At 36.5% G+C, this 22,451-nt stretch overlaps 1 protein-coding gene across 1 annotated transcript; it reads right to left on the bottom strand.

Annotated features, from left to right (window-relative positions):
- Positions 1 to 1,571: 1,571 nt before the first annotated feature.
- On the bottom strand, positions 1,572 to 2,183 carry LOC149200522 (uncharacterized). Its single transcript, XM_089400967.1, has one exon. It carries the CDS (start codon positions 2,181 to 2,183, stop codon positions 1,572 to 1,574), a length of 612 nt encoding a protein of 203 aa, XP_089257093.1.
- Between the last annotated feature and the right edge of the window lie 20,268 nt (positions 2,184 to 22,451).

The following is a 22,451-nucleotide window of genomic DNA, read 5'->3' as shown; positions in this document are numbered from 1 at the left end:
TTGAATGCCATATTACCAATATTTTTTAACACCTTGTACAAACCATAATACTTTGGTGATAAATTATTATCCCCCTTAGCTTGCCTAAGGGACATTTGTTTGTATGGTTGTAGTTGTATAAATACTCAGTTGATGCCGTCAATTTACAACATGCACCAATCTCCAAACCTTATTGGTTATGACCCCTTTAAACAGTCTCTGCGGAATGTTTTAAGTCAGTAACCCAGCATTTTCCCTTCACCGATTCTTCCTATCAAACTCTACAACCCATTTATAACCCTTTAAGCCCTCAAGCCCGCATAGATGTAACTACTCCTCTTTAACCTTGGTTTATTGGATTTATTACATGAATCCTTCAAATCAGTGCTATAATGGTTGTAAAACCTTAATAAAGGAATTACACATAAAAAATGTGTAACACATTGTTTACCCACTCATTCCATAGTCTTGACATAGTTTTCGAGGGCTTCCCTTTATTGCAATCGGGTATCGGCCCCTCCACGGGTCGCATTACCCACTCCTTCCACTTCCCCGATATACAATTACACTATCAGGACTCTATAGGGGTGCTTTTTACGCTAACAACTTGCACCCTTTGTTATATAAGAAATTATGGGAAACTCGGGAATACAAAGAAAAATCTGCTCCGATCACTTAGGCTGGATCTCAAGTTTTATGCATCGGGGCTTATAAATATCATCGGGTCTGCCTTATCACCTGCATTCATACTCCTTCGCCAATAGCCACCTTTCAAAGGTTACGATGTGATTGAATGTTGCGATGCGATCACTCCAATGATCGCGTTGGCATTTGTCGATCAAAATCCACCGATTAAATCTCGGCTGTTGATCTTCCCACAAATCCAACAATCCATATTTGTCGCTTGATCACAATCAAAGTTTTCGCGAGGTCGGGGTTATTCCACTTGTCGATCTCAATTCCACTGATTTAATCTCCATCGTTGATCTATTGGATCCAATGGTCCCTGAGTGTCATTTCCTTAATCTTTCACTCCTCTATTGTTCAATCCTTTTATGCTTCCGCTGCGCCACGAGCAAGTTTTCTCTATGTGTTCCTTCGCCTCTTTGAGTCTACTAAATTCACCTGCATGTATATATATATATATATATAGTACAAAAGCTACGATTTACATTGAATTCATCATCCAACCATTCAAAACACACAATCACATGGATTTGAATTTGTCTTAGCACATAACAACTAAACAAACAATATATTTTGAGACTATGTCTCTCTCTGTGGTCTACTCGCCTAACTCTAGTGGCCCCTCTTAAATTCTGCCTGTAGGCTTACAATCATACTCAATTCAGCTAACCTCCTACTCTTCTCTCTTGTTTTCCTTTTCAATACATCATTAGCAGTTTCTTTTATAGTTCAAGGAACTATTCCTCAGTTATGAAACAATTTCTCAACAATTTCTTCAAACAGTTCTTAACTAATCCTAACTTAATCTATTTTCCTAATTTAAGAAATAATAATGGCTAATTCAACCTTAATTCAAAATGAAACAAATTAAAACAGAACAGAAATACTTCCCAGCTATCGCCTCTTCATTCGAATGCTCCTACATCAGGCTCTTGGGGTAAATGAAATTCATGGCTCTTGTCCATGAGCTCGTCAATGGAGTACTCGGTGCTCTGAATCTGGCCAGCATCTAACCAAGAACTATCTTCAATTAGATGAACCTTCCACTTGACTAGGTACTGCAAATATTCCTTTTGTCGAGTCCGTCTAGCCACCTGGGTGTCTAGGATCTGTTTGATCGCTAGAGGCTTTATTGGGGGCGTTTGTTTAATCCATGTGTCATTCTCTTTCTGGGTGTCCCATGTTCGTCTTTCTAAGCTATCTTCGTCCTTTGCCACAATGTAGGGGTACAGGTTTGCTACATTGAAAATGGGTGAAATTCTAATGCCTGGGGGTAACTGCAATTTATAAGCATTTGCAGAAAATTTCCGAAGAATCCTGCAAGGCCTAATCCTTTTTTGTTTCAAATTGTTGTAATCGCCTTTAGGAAACCTATCTTTGTGTAGGTATGCTAATACCAGATCTCCCACATTGAATTGCACCTCCCTCCTTTTCAAATCTGCCTTTTTCTTGTATCTTTGGTTGTTGTTCTGTAATTTTAATTTCACCTGTTCATGAAGATCACTGATTGCCACCATTAGCACTCCTGCACTCCAACTATCCCAAATCCTGTAACTCATGTACTCCACATGGGTGCATTCTGTATAGGATCTGGAAAGGACTACTGCCTGTGCTTCGGTTGGGAGAATCGTTATAAGAAAAGTCCACTTGTGCAAGAACACGATCCTGCTGTCGAGAGTTTTTTCCAACCAAACTCCTCAATAAATCTCCTAGACTCCGGTTCACCACTTCGGTTTGTCCATCGCTCTATGGATGATAAGCTAAGATGAAGTTTAGTTTTGTGTCTAATTTTTTCCATAAGGTTCACCAAAAATGTCTTGTAAATTTAACATCTTGATCTAAAACAATAGACTTTGGAAATCCATGTAATCTAACTATCTTGGTAAAGAACAAATGCGCAACATGTGTGGAGTCACTGGTTTTCCTACATGGAATGAAATGTTCCATTTTAGTGAATCAATCCACCACCACCATGATCGAATCGAATCCCCATTGTGTCTTCGACAGACCTAAGATAAAGTCTAAATGGACTACATCCCATGGTATGTTTGGAATGGGTAAGGGCGTATACAACCCTGTGTTTGGCTACGTCCCTTTGCAAGCTGACACATTTTGCATCTAGTTACAAACCTTTGTACATCTCTGTGCATCTTTGGCTAATAGTAGAAGTGGCTCAACTGATCCAAGGTCTTGTCTATGCCAAAATTCCCGGCTAAACCTCCACTATGCTTTTCCTAGATTAAGTTCTCTCTAATAGAACATTCTGGAATACATAACTGCCCTCCCTTGAACAATAATCCTTCCTGCATGTTATAGTCCATCCATGAACTGTTATCTCTCAATAATGGATTTTGGCAAACTTCATAAGCTTCCTTAAAATCTGCAACTGCCTCATACAAGTCCTTAAGATGTTCAAATCCTAATACTTGTATGGTACTTTCCTGTAGGATCAGATTCCTACTGCTTAATGCATCTGCCACTTTATTGGCTTGACCGTTGATATGTTTAGTTACAAACGTAAAAATCTGCAAGTACTCCACCCACTTTGCATGTTTATGGTTCAACTTATGCTACTGCATAATATACTGCAATGCAGAATTATCTAAAAATAAGAAAAATTCATTAGCCAACAAATAATGTCTTTAATGCTTTATGCTTGAACCACTGTATAAAATTCTTTGTCATAAGACGTGTATTTCTGCCTAGTTTCATTTAGTTTCTCATTGAAATAGGCTACTGGCTTGTCCTCTTGACTGAGTACTACACCAATGGCTGTCCCAATGGCATCACAACGAACCTGGAAAAGTTTGTTAAAATTTGGTAACCTCAAAATCGGTTTTTCGATAATCTTCCTTTTGAGTAACTAAAAATTCTTCTTTTCCATCTTTATCTATGGAAGGGTTGATTTGTCTTCTTAATGGTTTCCAGCATGGGTGCACAAATCCCACTGAAATTTTTAATAAATTTCCAATAAAAACTCGCTAATCCATGGAAACCCCATACCTCAAAAAAAATTTTGGGAGACAGCCAGCTAGCTATGGCTGCAATCTTTTCCAGATCCATTTTTAGTTCATTCTCAGAAATCATAAAGCCCAAATAAATTAACTCTTTCTTGAAAAAATAACATTTCTTCAAATTTATCAGTAATTTATTTTGTTGCAATTTTTCCATACATACCTCATGTGTCGAAAATGTTCTTCATTGGTCTTGCTAAATATAAGTATATCATCTAGACACACAATCACAAATTTAATAATGAATTCCCTCAACATCTCGTTCATCAATTGCAATAACATGCTATGGGCATCACTCAATCCAAACTACATAACTAGCCATTCGTACAAGCCTCCATTAGTCTTGAAAGTTGTCTTCCACTCGTCACCTTCTCGAATTCTGATTTGGTGGTAGCTGCTTTTGAGGTATATCTTTGAAAAGTATGGTGCTCCACTCAAACAATCCATCATATCATCCATTCGAGGTAATGAGAATCTGTATTTGATAGTAATCTTGTTAATGGCTTGGGAATCTGTGCACATTCTCCACGCACCTCCTTTCTTGGGAGCTAAAACAGTCAGAACTGCACAAAGGCTTAAACTCTCTCGAATCAGTGCTTTATCCAACAACTCCTGCACCTGCTTCTGGATTTCTTCATTATCCTTTGGACTCATCTGGTAGGTAGTCTTGTTTGGCAAACTGGATCCTGGAATAAAATCAATATGGTGACTGATGCTCCTCTTCGGTGGTAGTTTGTTTGGTAGATCATCTACCACAATATCACTAACTTCTTGTAGCATGTTCTGTATCTCATGGTAAATCATTAAGGTTTCTATGTACTAACAGTGCCCTCGGTCTTCTCACAACTGCATAACCCATTTCACTCTCTTCAATCTGTCGTAGAAACTCCTTTCCTTCTAGCAATATTGCTTTCATTCCACTTGTTTCTGTTGTCTCCTCTCCTTCCTTGGCTTCTTTCATGGGTACCAAGGTATGCTTTATCCCATATTTGACAAATCTGTAATAGTTTTCCACTCCATCATGGACTACCTTTCTATCGTACTGCCATGGTCTGCCCAGTAAAATATGGCACATGTCCATCAGAATTATGTCGCAAGTCACCTTATCCTTGTACTTGCATATTTGAAAATCTACCTCGCATTATTCATCAACTAACAATTGGTGTCCCTTCTGCAACCATGACACCCTATATGGAGTTAGGTGTTCTGCTCTCTTTAAACCCAGTTTCTCCACCATCTCCGTAGCTAACAAATTATCAGTGATATTGTTGCCAATAATCAATTTATAGCATTTTCCGTGTGACTTACATACATTCTGGAATAATGCTTTCCTCTGTGTCTGATCAGCTACTTCCTTGGCTGGTTTTAATAACACCTTGTTCAACACCAAGGCTTCCCTAGTTTCAGTCATATTTTCCACCTCTTGTGGTGGTGCCTCCGCTTCATTGGGCTGGGCGACATATGCTCCCCTTTGCCTAGTTCATTTGTTTTTAGGACATTCAAAGGACCTATGTCCCCACTTGTGACACTTGTAACACTAATAGGCATTTACTCTGCCTTTGCCATTACCTATTCCTCGCTGGTATGGCCTTCCTCATCTGGTGTTACCTTCCCTTTCACTCTGCCCTGAAGTCTTCGAACTACTACCCTCTTCATTGCTGCTGGAAGTCTTACCTCTGCTAAAGGTCTGTCCTTGACCTCTACCAGAACCACGTCCTCTTCTGGTATTTTGTTTCCTAGCAATCTTTTCCTTTACCTTCAAAGCACTCTAATAAGCTTCTTCCATGGTTTTAGGGGAAAAAATGCTAATTTCGTCTAGGATCTCCATCCATAGACCATTTACAAACCTTGCTATCTTCTCAGGGGTATCTTCAACATAACCAACTCTCAGGTTAATTTTATAAAATTCTTCAGTATATTCCTTCACAGTCATCATTCGCTATTTCAAGTTCTATACCTGTTTGTAAAGGGAAATTTGATAATCTTTAGGTAGAAACTTGCTCTTCATTTTCGCAACCATCCTGTCCCATTTTTTAATCAAGGGTTTGTTTAATCTCCTCCTTTCTTCCTGTACACTATCCCACCATAATGTTGCATGTCCCTTCAATTTGGTGACAACAAACCTGACCCTCTTATCTTCGCTGATTTCTTCATACTCAAAATATTTATCTAATTCACTTATCCAGTCTAACAATGCCTCTGTGGACAAACTGCCATCATAATTAGAGAGCTCTAGTTTTGGCTTGCTTCTAGCCAACAAAACTGACTTCAATAGCTTAATTTTCGGTCCTTCATCATCTGACCCATCTGTCATGGCTATGTTTTCCTCCTCACTGTCATCCCCATCTTCCGGCTCTCTACGCCTCCCTACTTCCAACACTGCCAAATGTGTAGTTAAGTTTCTAATCTCTTCTCTTAACCCTTCATCTACTGCTCTTCTGACGACTCTTCCTCGACCCCTTCTTCCTACCTCCATCTTTACTAAGAGAAAGGAAAAACCTACTCTGATACCAAAATGATGCCGTCAATTTACATCATGCACCAATCCCCAAACCTTATTGGTTATAGCCCCTTTAAATAGTCTCTGTGGAATGTTTTAAGTCAGTAACCCAACCTTTTCCCTTCATCGATTCTTCCTATCGGAACTCTACAACCCCTTTATAACCCTTTAAGCCCTCATGCCTGCATACATGTAACTACTCCTCTTTAACCTTGGTTTATTTTAATTTATTACATGAATCCTTCAAATCGGTGCTATAATGGTTGTAAAACCTTAATAAAGGAATTATGCATAAAACATGTGTAACACACCGTTTACCTTCTCATTCCATAGTCTTGTCACAGTTTCCAAGGGCTTCCCTTTATCACAATTGGGTATCGGCCCCTCTGTGGGTTGCATTACCCACTCCTTCCACTTCCCTAATATGCAATTACACTATTAGGACTCTATAGGGGCACTTTTTACACTAAAAACCCACACCCTTCATTATATTGGAAATTATGGGAAACACGGGAATACAAAGAAAAATCCGCTCCGATCACTTAGGCTAGATCTCAAGTTTTATGCACCAAGGCTTATAAATTTCGTCAGGTCCACCTTATCGCCTGCATCCATACTCCTCCGCCGATAGCCACCTTTCAAAGGTTGCGATGTGATTGAATGTTGCAATGCAATCACACCAATGATTGCGTCGACACTCGCTAATCAAAATCCGTCGATTAAATCTCCGTCATTGATATTCCCATAGATCCAATGGTCCATATTCTGTTGCTTGATTGTAATCGTCATTTTCCTGAGGTCAAGGTTATTCCACTCATCGATTTCAATTCCGCTGATTCAATCTCTGTTGTTGATCTGTTGGATCCAATTGTCCCTGAGCATCATTTCCTTAATCTTTCACTCCTCTATTGTTCGGGCCTTTTACGCTTCCGCTGTGCCATGAGCAAGTTTTCTCTATGTGTTCCTTTGCCTCTTTGAGTCTGCTAAATTCACCTGCATGTATATATATATATATATATATATATATATATATATATATATATATATATATATATATATATATATATATAGTACAGAAGCTATGATTTACATTGAATTCATTATTCAACCATTCGAAACACATAGTTACATGGATTTGAATTTGTCTTAACACATAATAATTAAACAAAGGATATATTTTGAGACTCTGTCTCTCTCTATGGTCTGCTCGCCTAACTCCAGTGGCCCCTCTTACATTCTTCCCGTAGGCTTACAATCATACTCAATTTGTCTAACCTCCTACTCTTCTCTCTTTTTTTCCTTTTCAATACATCATTAGCAGTTTCTTTTACAGTTTGAGGAACTGTTCCTCAATTATGAAATGGTTTCTCAACAGTTTCTTCAAATAGTTCTTGACTAATCCTAACTTACTTTGTTTGCCTAATTTAAGAATTAACAATGGCTGATTTAGCCTTAATTTAAAATGAAACAAATTAAAACAGAACAAAAATACTTCCAAGTTGTCGCCTCTTCATTCGAATGCTCCTACATGACCAATCACCTACATCAAAACTTCTTTCATTGCGATGTTGATTTGCTTGTTGTTTCATTCTATTATGCACCAAAGTGAGGTTATCCATTAAGACTTCGAGGACTTGTTGTTGATGCTCGATGTGATCTTCCACTGCTTGAACCTTAGAGTTTTCTCTTAAATATGATGTAACTGATGGTGGATGATATCCATAAAGTGACATAAATGGGTTCATTTTTGCTACAGTATGGAAGGAGGTGTTATACCACCATTAATCCAAAGGAAACCACTTGACCCATTGTGTCTGTTTATCATATACAAAGCAACAAAGATATCCTTCCAAACATTTGTTCACTAACTCAGTTTTCCCATCAGATTGGGGATGATAAGATGAGCTATGAGCTAACTAAGTACCCAAACAAGAAAATATTTCTGTCCAAAAATTTCCAGTGAAAATGGGATCTCTGTCGCTTACAATAATCTTTGGGTTTCCATGTAGCTTTTGAATTGTTTCCATAAATTCATTAGCAACTGTAAGCGCTTTAAATGGATGATATAATGCACAAAAGTGTGCATACTTGGTAAGTCTATCAAATACCACCATGATGACACTCTTTTCTTTGGACTTGGGTAAAGTTGTGATAAAATCCATTGAAACCTCCTCCGAACATTGACTTGGAATGGATAAAGGTTAACAGGCCCAGGGTCTTAATTGTCTAACTTTATTTTCTTGGCCAACAAAACATGCTGCCACAAACATTTGAATATCAAATTTAAGGCCATTGAAAAAAAATCCTTCTTAACCCTATGGTCAGTTTTTAAAAATCCTGAGTGCCCTCCTAAGGGAGAGGTCTGAAATTATAGAAGAATATTTTGTTTGAGTTGGGAATTCTTACAATGGTATAAGTGATCTTTGTACCATAACGAATCTTTTTTCCAACTAAATGTATCATATGTACTGGGATCTTGCTGAAAATTTTGAATGAGTTCCCACACTTCTTCGTCAATCTTCCATTCATCCCTTGCTTCGTTTATCCAATCTCATTGGATAATAGAAATGGCACAAAACAATGCTTCCACATCCTCATCCTTTCTTGAGAGTGCATCTGTAATAACATTTTTCTTCCCTTTTTTGTAGATGATTTCAAGGTCATAACCCAACATCTTTGTGACCCATTTTTTCTGCTCTTTTGAAGGTAATCTTTTTTCTAAAATGTATTTAAGACTATCATGATCCGTTTTTACCTTGAAGTGTCTTCCCATTAGGTAAGGTCACCATTTATTAAGTGCATGTAGTATTGCCAACATTTCCTTCTAAAAAATAACTTTGTGTAAATAATTTCCTTTGATTGGATGGCTTTCGAAAGCAATGGGTATTCCTTCTTGCATTTAAATATCACCAATTCCATTTCATGAGGCATCACATTCCACAATAAAGGCTTTTGTGAAATCTTACATAGCTAAGACTAGTGCTTGGCACATTGCCTCTTTAAGATGTTCAAAGGCCTTCGTTGCTTCTAGAGTCCAAGAAAATGCTTATTTCTTTAGTAACGTTGTTAGAGGTGATTCTATTCTCCCATAATTCTTAAAAAACTTGCAATAGTACCTTATCGACCTAAGAAATCCTTGTATATTCTTTATGGATGCGGGGATTTTCCATTCCTTAATGGCTTTAATTTTGCTAGGGTCTACCTTAACACCTCCATGAGATACAATATTACTCAAATATTCCACCTCTTGTACTCAAAAGAAACATTTGGAGGCTTTTGCATATAATTATTTCTCCTCTAGTAATTTGAGCACCCTGTCAACATGTTGAACATGATCCTTCCAAGACTTACTGTATATTACTATATCATCAAATAATAATAACACAAATTTTCTACGTTTAAGGATTTGAAAATGGAATTCATCAAACCTTGAAATGTAAAAGGTGCATTGGTAAGGGAAAAGGGCATCACCAACAATTCATAATGACCCTCATGATTTATAAATGTTGTTTTCAGAATGTCTTCAGTCTTCATTCTGATTCGATGATATCCTGAATGAAGATCCAACTTGGTATAGTAAATTTCTCTATGTAATTCATCCAATAATTCATCAATGATAGGAATAGGAAATTTATCTTTAATAGTGAGCTTGTTGATCTCCCTATAATCCAGAAACATGTGCCATGATCCATCCTTCTTGTGCACCAATGCTACTAGAGCAGAGAAAGAACTTTGACTAGGTTGAATTATACTAGCTTATAGCATTTTTGCAACCATACATTCAATTTCACTCTTTTGGGCATATGGATATCTGTAAGGCCTGATGTTTGGAGGAACACTTCCTGGAATCAAATAAATAGCATGATCATGATCATGAATAGGTGGGAGTCCTTTGGGAGTCTCAAATATCTTGGAATGGTTGTCCAATTTTTTTTGGAGATCTGGAGAAATAGATGATTGCGATGTGGGAACCTCTAGTGAACATAATTGTGCAATTACACCTCGTTTTTATTTCTCTAGAAGCTTTGTCATACTGTTAGAGCTTATTATCTTTCCTGGTTTCCTTGTGATACCCTTTAATTCAACTTCCTTTCCTTCCTAAAAAACTTTCAAGAAAAATTCTTGAAAATTAAAAGCTAGCATACCCAAAGATTGTAGCCATTGGACTCCTAGTACAACATCAACACCACCCATTGGAATGGAAAGCATTGAACTATTCAATACATATTATCCCATGGATAGCTTTATATTATGTCACTTTCGAGAGTAATTTATGGTTCCTCCATTTTCAACCATCACTTGACACTCTGGTGATGGATATAGGAAGAAATTCAATACCTTAGCGATCTTATACTGAATAAAATTATGGGTACTACCTGAATCAATCAACATTATTACTTTTTTCTTCTTGATATATCCTTCTATCTTGAGGGTTTGAGGAGTGTTAATTCCTATCAATTCATTACAAGATATGGTTGGATTCATTTATTTTTTCTCTCGGTTTGGTTCCTGGTGTATATCCTCTTCTTTTGACATTTCTTGTTCCTTTTCTTCCTCCTTTTCACAATCTATGTAAAATAATTTCTTCTCAGCACGCTTATGACCTTTAGTGTATTTTCTATCACAACTGTAACAAAGCCCTTTTTCTCTTTTTTATTCTAATTGTTGTGGTGTCAACCTTGTAGGTTGTGTAAGGCTAGGGGCAATAACACTTACATCTTTATAGTTGTGAGTGGTAGGCTTCCTTGTTTCCATAATTTTGTTTCAATTTTTCTTTCCAACCTGAATGCCTTCCCTAATGAATCAAGTTCCCAAAGGTGGACCTAATGTTGGATGTTATCCTTTAAAGTACCTATGAACACATCAATGTTATGCTCCTATGGAATATCTTTTACCCTTATATTCAATTTTTGGAATTCCTTAATGTGCTCCACCATTGAACCCTTTTGTTTGAGATTTATCAATTCTCTAAAGAAGGTATTACGTTTTGTATCCTCATAATGTGCTATCATTTCCTCCATAAAAATTGACCAAGTGACAATTTGTTTATGAGAGCAAAGACATCGATACCATAAAACTGATTGGATTCCAAATATAACGCTGCAATGCATACCTTTTGTTTGTTTTTCATGTTATGGAGATCGAAATATTGCTCCATCTATAGTATCCATGTTATGGGATCCTTGCCATCAAACTTCCTCATATCGATCTTCAGAACATGGTGAGTCTTCAATCCAATGTTAGATTCTATGAAATCATGATTAACATTAATTTTTTTTCTCATCATGAGTTTCTTCTACTACCTTTTCACCATTAGGAAGCATTTCATGTAGCAACTTTGCCAAACCTCCTTTCGAACCTTCCATGTCTTTCTTCAAATGTTCAATGTTTTCTTTTAGTTTTGCTTATAAACCATCCATCTTAGCTTCTATCTTAGATTCCATATTAGCTTCCATGCCATCCATCTTAGCTTCCATGTATTTCTTTAAACCATCCATCTTAGCTTCTGTTACTTTTTGTGAGAGTGAAATTTGTTGCACTTGGTCTCGTAATTTTGATATATCATGTTGCATTTATTCTTGTTCTTCATGAGTCATGGTAGATATTTTAGGTTGCTTACTAGGTGTTTCCATTTTATTTCTCCGAGGCATCAGTTAATTATAATTATGCTTCACTATTCCCTTTGAATCGCTTCAAACTATTTTTTCAAGCCAAACTTATGCAAATTAAAGAAACAAAAACTACACACCTTTTTTCTCTTTGTAGGAGCTCAATATTAAGTCTATTGTATCTTTGTAATTTCACATCTCCAAGGTATAAAATTGCGTCCTATGGTAGCCCTCTGAGTCCTATTTCTAACCCCACTAGTCTAATCAATATTGGATTCTTTAAGAAAGAGTTATACCAAATCTCCCATGATGACCTGATTATAAACTAGTTCCACAGAACGAACTTGTATGACCTTCCACGTGTCACTGTTTCGACCTTCAGACCTCAAAACAATACAAATAAAACTAAAACCTATCATATTTCTGTAACTTCTTATGAAATTTTAATCTGAAGCATAGAGAGAAATTTATGAGGATTTTCCCAAGGTCACATGTTTGGGATGTAATTCAGGAGTTTGCACAAACCCTAACTTCATTGGATCATATATCCGAAAATATAGAGCTACAAGTTCTGAAATTTGTACCCAAGGTTTATCAAGACTATTTCTCAAATGGGTTTTAATTTCAGCATTTGAAACGTCATAGAAACAAAATTATAGTGAAAATTCCATGATGACCTATTTGGGGCAGTGAAACCCTAGAATCTAAAGCTCTGATACCAAATGTTATGCAACTAGCTCACAAAATAGAAGAAAATATAGATCAACAACTTTGAAATCATCCTCTTCAAAGGGAAAACCTCCTTTAAATTACACAAATGAACAATTCTTGGATGATACAAATGACAAGACCTGCTTTCTATATATAGGAGTCTAAGGGGTCACAATATAATCAGAGTCGACATAACATTAATATTCTAAGGGCACAACAATAACAATAGTGGGCTTCTATAGGGCACAATAATAACAATATAAGGACTACATGGGCACAACAATACAATAAGGGGGTTCCACTAATAACAATAAGGGGCCACACTAGTAGTATAAGGGCCTAACATATTTAAATCTATTCTAAGGAAAAAAACAAGGAAGAATGAAACATAAAGCTATATTGTAAAAGAACAATTGTGCATGTCCTATGCAGGGGGGCCTCTTGGTGGTCACATGATCCTTAAGAAAGAATATAAACTAACTTTGAATTGACTCAATTATGCATATGCACATAATGAAGGGAAATCTTAGTTGACTGTATTATGGAGAATAATCCATATAATAGTTTAAAACATAAAATCTATGTCTCTACTGAGCAAGGTAAATATATTGATCCTTCAAAATAATAGTATTTAGAGTTTAAATGCTACAAATTAGAATAAAAGAGATGAATAAGTGTTCTATTTCTATTATCTAGATTTAAAGCTTATAATTTAGCTCATGCGTGAGTGCATATGAAGATGTAGCCAACAAAATGCTACTTTTTAGTGTTCTCTATCTTTTTATCCTATGAAGATATCACACTTGCTTGAGGCTTGACACACTTCCATGTCACAGTCCTCAAATAGTCTTCCTCTATAGTATACCATGTGATTGGTTGATGAATTGGCTGAGACTTTGACTATGCCACCATGATGACATAGTCACTTCTTTGGTGCACGAGATAGATAAATCGCCATCTTGTTGTCTTTTTCCATATGTCCCTATGCTTGATTTGGCTGAGCTACTTTTGGAGATGAGCTAACCAATGAATCTCCTATAGGTTCGGAGAGGAGCTACACAATTTGTTAATTTATGCAATGATCACATATTAGCCTATTTCTATAAAGAAAAATGTATAAAACTATAGAATAATGGACATTTTAGCCTGAATATACATTGTGTAACCTTTTGTAGCACTAATGGCAAATGTACATATGGAATGTGATATATATATATATATATATATATATATATATAGATATATAAGGGTTAATTATGGAGGAATCTAATAGATAAAATGGTCAAAACATGGTAGCATGTTGACAAAAAGATGCTAATTTATCAACCCATCATTATCCCACACTTAAGATATTGCATGCTCGCATGCACTTGAAAACATTTCAAATTTTGTCATTTTCCATATCATAGTACAGTCTTGGAAGCCTGGATAAGGTTATCTAGGATATTTTGGGTTCTCTTATTCTTCATTTTGAGCGACCATATTGGCTTCCACATGAGCATATTAGCTTTTAGAATTTTAATTTTTTATTTTAACATCTTGTTCTTCTTCTTCAACTTGGAGTTCTTGTGATAAACTTGAAGTTCTTGTGGTACATTCTCTTAAGCATCTCGTGCTTCTTTTCCATAAGGGTTTCATTCTATCTTTTAATGTGTCTTTCAAAGACCTCAAGCTCTGCTATTTCTTCCTTCAATGATTTTATTATATCTTATTCCACAAGAATGTTAAAAGGAAAATGACATTGTGTTGAACCATGGACTAGAGATGTTGGTATATCATCATTAAGAGAAATTTAGGAAAATGAGAGAAAATATGTACCTTTTTGTTCTGTGTTTCTTGTTACAAGGAATTGATGTAATCATAAACTTATTGTCGAACCCTTCTGTTATAGGTCATTTTGTCACATCTACTCAAATGACCTAGAAATTGGATCAAACAACATCCTTTACATCTTGTAATAATCCCTTTGCAGAGCCTTAAGAATTATATCTCAAAAAATTCCAAGAATTCTAGGTTTAATAGCTTAAAAACCACATTTTTGGGCCCATCACACTTTCTATTCTAGCAACCTGCATTGTTTCATGTTGCATAACTGAGAAACTTCACTAACCAGTGCATGTTTCCGTCACTGTAGGTATGATGGTTCTATAACTTGGAGAAAAATAAATAAATAAAAAATCGAATATTCTTTTTGCATAAGATTCTAAGTTGGTTTCAACCATTTATTATTGATTGAGATCTTGAAATCCTATCGGCCTAGAGGACTTATCTCTTACCCCTAGAGATTATCCTCCTTCATATGTGGATCTAAGCCCTATATTGGTAAAACCCAAACTACCCTATTTTCCCTATAAATTAACTGCCTCCCATAGAGTTTGGGTTACCCTTTGGAGACTCTTAGTTATGCCCTGATGTTGTTGATTTTTATGTAAGGATCCATTACCATCCTTGAGTTATGATTGAAGGCTTGCTTTGTCGCTAAGGAAGGACAAATTAGGTGGGAGACATCTACATGGTCAAGATCTATAAAAGGGTTGTAATATTCTCCTATATTTCATTAATACAAAATAATTTGTTTTCCTATACTTATGTCTATTTGATCCATATGCATTTCAATGCCTTATTGACTCATTAATTAGAGATATTAGTGTATCCAATTTGCATGTTGTAGTTCTCGTGCTTGTTATAATTATTTTGCAGGTTCTATTTATAGTGTTTGGAGCTAAAGTTCACAAGCAGGGAGGAAAGGAGAACTTGAATTGGACTCATGGTTAATATTTCCTCCATATTCTAATTTATAAAAAGAAAGAACAAGTCTCTTGTTTTTTTTGTTTCTAGATCAAGCCATTAGATCTAGGGAGTTCACTTTTGTTCGTAGAAGAGAATTTCCCGTCAAACAAATTGGTGGCCATACTGGGGAACACAGTGTTTCTATAGTGGTTTCCTTTGCCTAGTCATTTTAGACCTTTAAATATGATTCAATTTGACTTGTTTAGACAATAATTAGTATTAGGAAAATATAATTATGATCTTGGTAGGGTTTTTGTTTCATCTTTTGAAAAAAATTAGCCCGAGTGCACCTGTCTCTCTCTGTTTATGTGATGCATCACACTGGTTCTCTTACCTAGACTACGATGGTTCATGTAAGATGAAAAAATTACATTTTATGCCTCGCTCTAAGTTCTAATTTGATCCATTGGATTTTCCTGAATCTCTAAACTAGTCAAACTATTTGTAAAGTCATCAATGTGTTTACGTTTGAGTTTGATTCACTTTTGATGAGAGTTTGTTTAATTTTTTCTTTCTTCTTATAAATTAGGGTTTGCGAACACTTGGCTTGATTTTTGATTGGATAAATAATTTTTGTATTAAATTTACAGTCTGTTGGTCAATAATCTAACTTCATTTTCATTTTCATTGCAATTGAAAATTGAAAAAAAATCTCATTTCTTGCATTACATATAGGGTTTTGAATTGCATTGGAATAGTACCTTGAAAGATCTAATTCATAAGCTCTTGTTTGTTGAATTATTGTTTGTTTCTTCCTTCCCATAGATAGATCTTCATCGAAATGAAAGAGTTATTTTCATCATGCTAGTTGCATTATATGAATTTCAGTTGAATTCATACCGTGAGCCTTGAAATTGAAACTTAATCGAATATCAACTTTAAAATTTATTCAATTAAACTAAGGATAATTTGGGACATTAATGACACACATAGTGATCTAGGCTAGAAGACATGTTCAAACATCATTAAATGTAGGAGTTTTCATTACTTGTTTGCGTTAAACTTTAGAGGTAGTCGGTATTCCATGTACATAATTATATCAGATCATTCTCCATGTACCTTTGGGTATATCAGATGGCACTCCACTTATGAAAAGTATATCGGAATACTTCCTATCATACAATATGAATTAAACAACTCTACTATGGATTGCACTTCCACGTACCTATGGGTATATTTAGGAAGTCCACATTAGGTTGCTATCCTGCCATTGATAACTGTGTCAGTTTCCCTGTAAACTATGATACAATGAACACAACATTCAGGGAGATTGTTTGCACATACTGGAAATAGTATGTTACAGTTCACAGTGACTTAGTAAACCCTTTTGCCTAGTCACCCATTTTATTTTATTTGTGTTTTTAATTTCTAAAATTAATGAATCCATCATGGAATAACACCATGAACAACCCCATCGTTCGCCCAGAATGAAAATATTACATCCTTTACCTCCATAAGAAACACCTAGCTGTTGTAAGAAGAAGAAAACACAAACTACCAAACCTGGTGTTTTAGAAGCTATCCCTTCTAGAACCACATCTATTAGTGTGAAATTTCTTGGAAGGTGTACCAGAAACACTTCACTTAAGTCACTAGGTGACAAGTGACCCTAACAACAATTTGATGGTTGATTGCGATTGAGATCTGTAATAAAAATGGAAAACCTACAACCAAGTTATAGATTATCCAAAATAGAAAGCAACAACAAAAATATCCAATGTGATAACCCAAATGAAAAGAGATTAATTGAATAAATTGTTTATTAAAAACACCTGGTGAAGGAGATCTACAGATGGGTATGTAAGTCCTCTTCCATGGGATGGGTCCTTTGATATCCTTAATGCTGCAAAAAATGATCTTCTTTCTCAATATGTGAACAACCCAGACAAAAAGTTGAGAACTCGAATGGGATCTCAAAAGAAAAAAGATGATAATGATGATGATGATTATGATCATGGTGAAGAATGAATGAAAAACCCTCCTATTTATAACAAAGTATTGAGTTAATCTCGAAAATGGAGAATAATAAAATAATATTAACCAAATCAAGATCTAACTGCTTGGAATACTTTATTATATTTATTGGAGAGGGAAAAGATATTTAAAATGGTTAGATATCCTTATTTAGAAATAATTAACAAATAAGATTATTATTAATTATTTCGTTAGAATTAAGAATGGTTTGAAATTGAAATAATTATTAAATAGTGATTTAACAATTATTCCAATGGTAGAAATAAGGAAAATTAAATAAATAGCAATTTATTTAATTATTCCTAAGGGATTTAGTCAAATGTGACAAGGAATAACTATTTAAATAATGATTTAATAATTATTCATAGAGAAACTTAAATAAATAATGAGTTATCTAATTATTGTCATGGGTTTTTTTATTTAATAAAAAAAGTAATTTAATAAAAGTAGTTTACTAAATTAGTTTCCAAAGTGAAAGTGATTTTACTATGGTAAAATTAAATCTACACGGTGTATTTTGATCCACCTAGTTAGAGATGACTAGGTGATCATTGTTTGGTGATAACATATTCTCCCACACGTATGAGTTTTAGGAGAAAATCGTATGACCGAAATACATTGTCGGTTACACTTCCATGAGACACCAAAAGGGGAGTCAAAGAGATAGAGAGAAATAACTAAAGAAAGTCAAGGATGGAAAAATAATGGAGGGGGTGAGACCTACTAGACTGATAGAAGTCTCCTTTATATGGTAGTACATGATCTCAAATTAGGCGAGGGATGAATATCAATACCCACCCCCTCATGAGGTCTGAAACATCTCACACACACCTGGGAATCATTGGGACAATTATCTGGATCACTGAACCATCAAGTGTAAGAATCTCAATTGTGCGATAAGGACCTGCTGTCAAGCACGTGAGAAACAACCAAGTCAAAGGGCAATAATGAGTCCCTTTGCTTGATTCAAGGCAATGGAAAAACATGGAATCTGGAACCAATGTATGCCACCCTCTAGACCACTCTTTTGGAGTAAATGTGTTGATGTCAATAGAAGGGGGCCCGCCGGTGTTAAGGAAATGAGGAATTCTCATGAAAATCACAAGGGATCATAGTAGAGTGATTGATGTACTGACACCAGGGATGATGATGGAAGGAAACAAGATGGGTGGCAAATTGACGAATTCCCTTGTTAGAGAATAATAAGGATGGTTGAATTGGCAGTGACTAACTCGATTACAGAGGGGATGGTGAATGACTCAAATAGGGGTTTGATAAAGATGGAGTAGTAGAGATGGAGGAAAAATATGAGTAAAATGAGAGGGATGTGACATGACAACATATGAAAAATTGTAATGGGAAACAAGTGGACTAAGAAAAGACTCCATAAATACAATGGTGACTCATCTATAATGCTCTGAACAATGACGACTTGATGATGCTACCATATGGGGAGGCCCAGAGGGGACCATGAAAACATGAGTAAATGATGGTTACTCATGATAAAAATCGACATGTGAGTCAACCAGTGCAAAGGTAAAGTGGTACCAAAGTATGGGTGGCTCAAATGAAGAAATTCAGTTTTAATAGGCGACAAAGTGAGACCTCATGGAAAAAATGGCTTCCCGATGAAGTGTCAAATTACAAAAATAAAAGAGAGACCCATTATAAAAATTAGTGAGATATTTCCAACGGAGCTAACAGTTCATAAAACAGAGCTATGGTTTGGTCGCAATGGATGATGGAAAAACTAGGGTTTTTCCTATAAAAGGGCTTTTTTCCCCCAAATCTAATTCATTTCAATAGTGAGCTATGGAGAATTGGGAGAGTAGGAGAAGGCTCAAAATATTATGGAGATCATGTCACACAAACTGACCATTAGAATTTGAATCTACAACTTTTAGGTAGGTGACCTTACTTGTCCAATAATGACCTTAATGCTTCTTGGAAGGATGGTTTCCGATGAAGAATTAAGGAAAGAAAGGAATATAGGAATGAACTACTAGAAATGGTCTAGGATCATCCCTACCCACCAAGTCAAACATGGGGACTAGATGGTAAATGTGGTACCACATAGAGTATAATTTTTCATTGTATGGTATGAATCATCTATGATATGCAATGTGTATATGGCTTGCCGAAGAGGCCGGTAGGACAAACTATCCAAGGAATGAAAGGATAATTGACCATACCTATATCGGTGGGTTCTAGGTTGAGACTTATGTTGATGAAGTGAGAATGTGGCTAGGGGCCATCATGTGCCCAAGCATGGGATACTGCCCCCACCATCATATAATGATGGAGGAGACTGATTAAGTGGGAATGATACCGCATACCTGGATGAGTTTGTGGAGCGCCATTATGTTCCAAGTGCTCAAATAATGGATTCTAGCATTCGACCCTAATGGCACAAGATCCTGCAGAGGATCATGAGGATATGGATGGGCATATGTGCTCCCTAATTTTATATGTAGCATGCTATGGGCATGTTAGATGTATTTAGAGTAGTGGACTCAAAACAAATTTTGATGATGTGGTTCACCATTTGTTTATGTTATGGTCATCTTATTAGGGGAATAATTGATAAATATAGTTAGAGAAAGGAAATGGTGGATTACCAATCTCGTTTGGAACTGCATATATGAGTTAGATGGACTAAATTTATGGGTTCTCATACATGGTGTCACTATAAAAAAGAGTGGATTTAGATATAATGAACTAATGGTTATCTAGAAAACATGATGGTTGAAAAACAACAATCTCTAAGGGACTGGGTAGTTGATTTAAGATGGAGGGATGAGTAAGTGGGTAATCCCAAGAGTGATATGAAGTGATATGAGACTCAAGAAATTCTTCTAAATGGGGAATAATAATGGTACTAGAGTCGACATTACTGGATGCACTAGGAGAGTTGGGGAGAATTGCTTCTCTTGGACTCTAAAAAATGGATGCCCCCTTACCCAAAAATTGTGTGGCAATGTAATGGCCACAAGGTGGATGTAGTTCAAATTCATGGATTCGATATAAGGGGTGATGGAACCAATTGAACTCACCATGGATGAAGTCTTTCGATTCCACAGTATATTGGTCATGGGTTTGTTGTGGAAGGAAGTACACACGATGGTGCATATCATTCCAAGGATAATCAGGAGTGGTCATAGCTTCCATGATGTTTTCATTAGAATGGAAGATAGGTGGACAGGAGGAAGAAGGACCACATGATGGAGAAGAGCTAGCTGAGGCATCTTCATATATGCATCGTCAAGGTTGCGATGCATATGACTAGTAGATTGAATATTTACTGATGTTGAGTCTGGGGTGTTCGTCGAAGAAGGTTCAACATAATCACAATAGGAGACATTAGGGGAGTTCCAATGCATCGATCTCATGGATGACAATAGGTAGAGAATAGGAGCAGTACTCATAATGGGTGTTTGAGAGACCTCCTATTTTTGTGTAGGACTGGGACCAAAATCCGCAGGTAGAGGAGAGGTGGACTCACTACGAGCAACCTTTAATTCATGAAGCACTTGAAGTATATCACAAAAATATTTGAGACGGGGAAAACGATGAGAATAGTGTCCATAACTATTACACAAAGCACATGGGTGATTTGTGCGTAATGATCCATTCTTATTTGATGACTAAGGTAAGGTGACATGGATCTCAGGAATGTTAGAATCAGGGAAGGTATCAACGACCAAATCTTTAACATGAGGGAGTTCAGGACAATTATTGCTGGCATGATCAACAACATCACACAAAGCACAAGGAGCAATAGGCTTTGGTGCCTTAGGAGGAGCTAGAGTTTCTGGGGGGCCTTGTCTTTAGTTCCCTTTTTCTAGGCTTTGCCCCACTCACTAGATGCTTTCACAAAAGGAGTAGGCTCCTATTGAGGTTTTTGTGGAATTGAAGCAAAGGTATGGGTAGGAACAATAGGCGGGAGTTGGGTTAAGATTTAAGTTGGTTGGATGGAGTGTTTGCGGGAGGATCGATGTATCAGACTGGGATCCCCAAGATAATCATAGGTAGACTCAACATAGCCATGAAAGGTGTAGAATAAAATCCAGGAGGTGGAAATAAGAATGGTATCTGACCAGATGGATAGTGGCCTAGAGGAACTACTCTGAGATGGTTAAGGCTTGGTGGAACAGTTCCAAGAGGAAATGGGTTAGGAGAGGCACAAACATAAGGAAAGGGTCCTTGAGGAATGATACTAGGAGGTTGGTTTGAGTTAGGAGCATCAGGTTGTGGAGGTGTGATCTGTTGTGAAGTCATAACAAACCATCTGTGTGCGTCCTGCGATGCCTGGTGCATGAAAACATTGGATGATCTAGGATCAAAAGGGGTAGGCGGTGGACCGTAGTAAGCACCAATAAAAGTGGAATCTTTGTGGACTCCTAGAGAGACATCGGTGAAGGATGAGACATTCGTATTGTAAGCCACAATGGAAATGTTGGACTGAGGTGAAGTCTGGGATTTGGGGTCATAGTACGTCAACTGATCGATGGTGACGATCTTGCATTTATGGGGAAAGAACATCTTACAGTGAACCGTAGATGTGACAAATGACATGGCATAAGTATAACTATAACCCAAAAGGATGTTATAGTCTAAGGGAGCATCAATGAATTCAATGTCAATACAGACAATATTATTGGCAACTATGACTGGTAAGTTGTGATATAAGCCAAGGGGATGTGAAGGATGACCATCCCATGCATGAAGAGTGATGGTGGATGGGGATAGGTCAGGGGAACCAAGTTTCTTCCAAACACTAGCATCCATCACACAGGTGGAGGTGCCTTCATCGATGATACACTATTGAACAATGGCATTTCTAATGGAGACTGGTATTTGAAATGCAATGGATGAAGATAGGGGATGATTTTCTGACTTGTCAATATGAAAGACAATCATATGATTTTATTGAGGATCCAAAACACCCAAAGTGGATAATATATCTTTCTGTTCATATGGGAATGTCTAGAGGACTTTCGATGTTGACATGGTAGTAGGAGACTATGCCAAGTCATCTACTATGCTATATGTATGCGCGACTTTGGCAGAAGAAACATTTTGATGTAACAAACCTTTAGGGATCTTGGGAATAACCTCAACCTTAGGCTGAGGGATTTGTAAAGTACCATTGGATGATGATAGAGGCTCGGCAGACACTTTGGGTTG

The sequence above is a fragment of the Pinus tabuliformis genome, chromosome 2_1 (genome assembly GCF_031772625.1).
Source record: "Pinus tabuliformis cultivar Carrire ecotype Pingquan chromosome 2_1, CPIR1, whole genome shotgun sequence".
Classification (NCBI taxonomy): domain Eukaryota; kingdom Viridiplantae; phylum Streptophyta; class Pinopsida; order Pinales; family Pinaceae; genus Pinus; species Pinus tabuliformis.
This window is presented reverse-complemented; position numbering and strand designations above follow the sequence as displayed.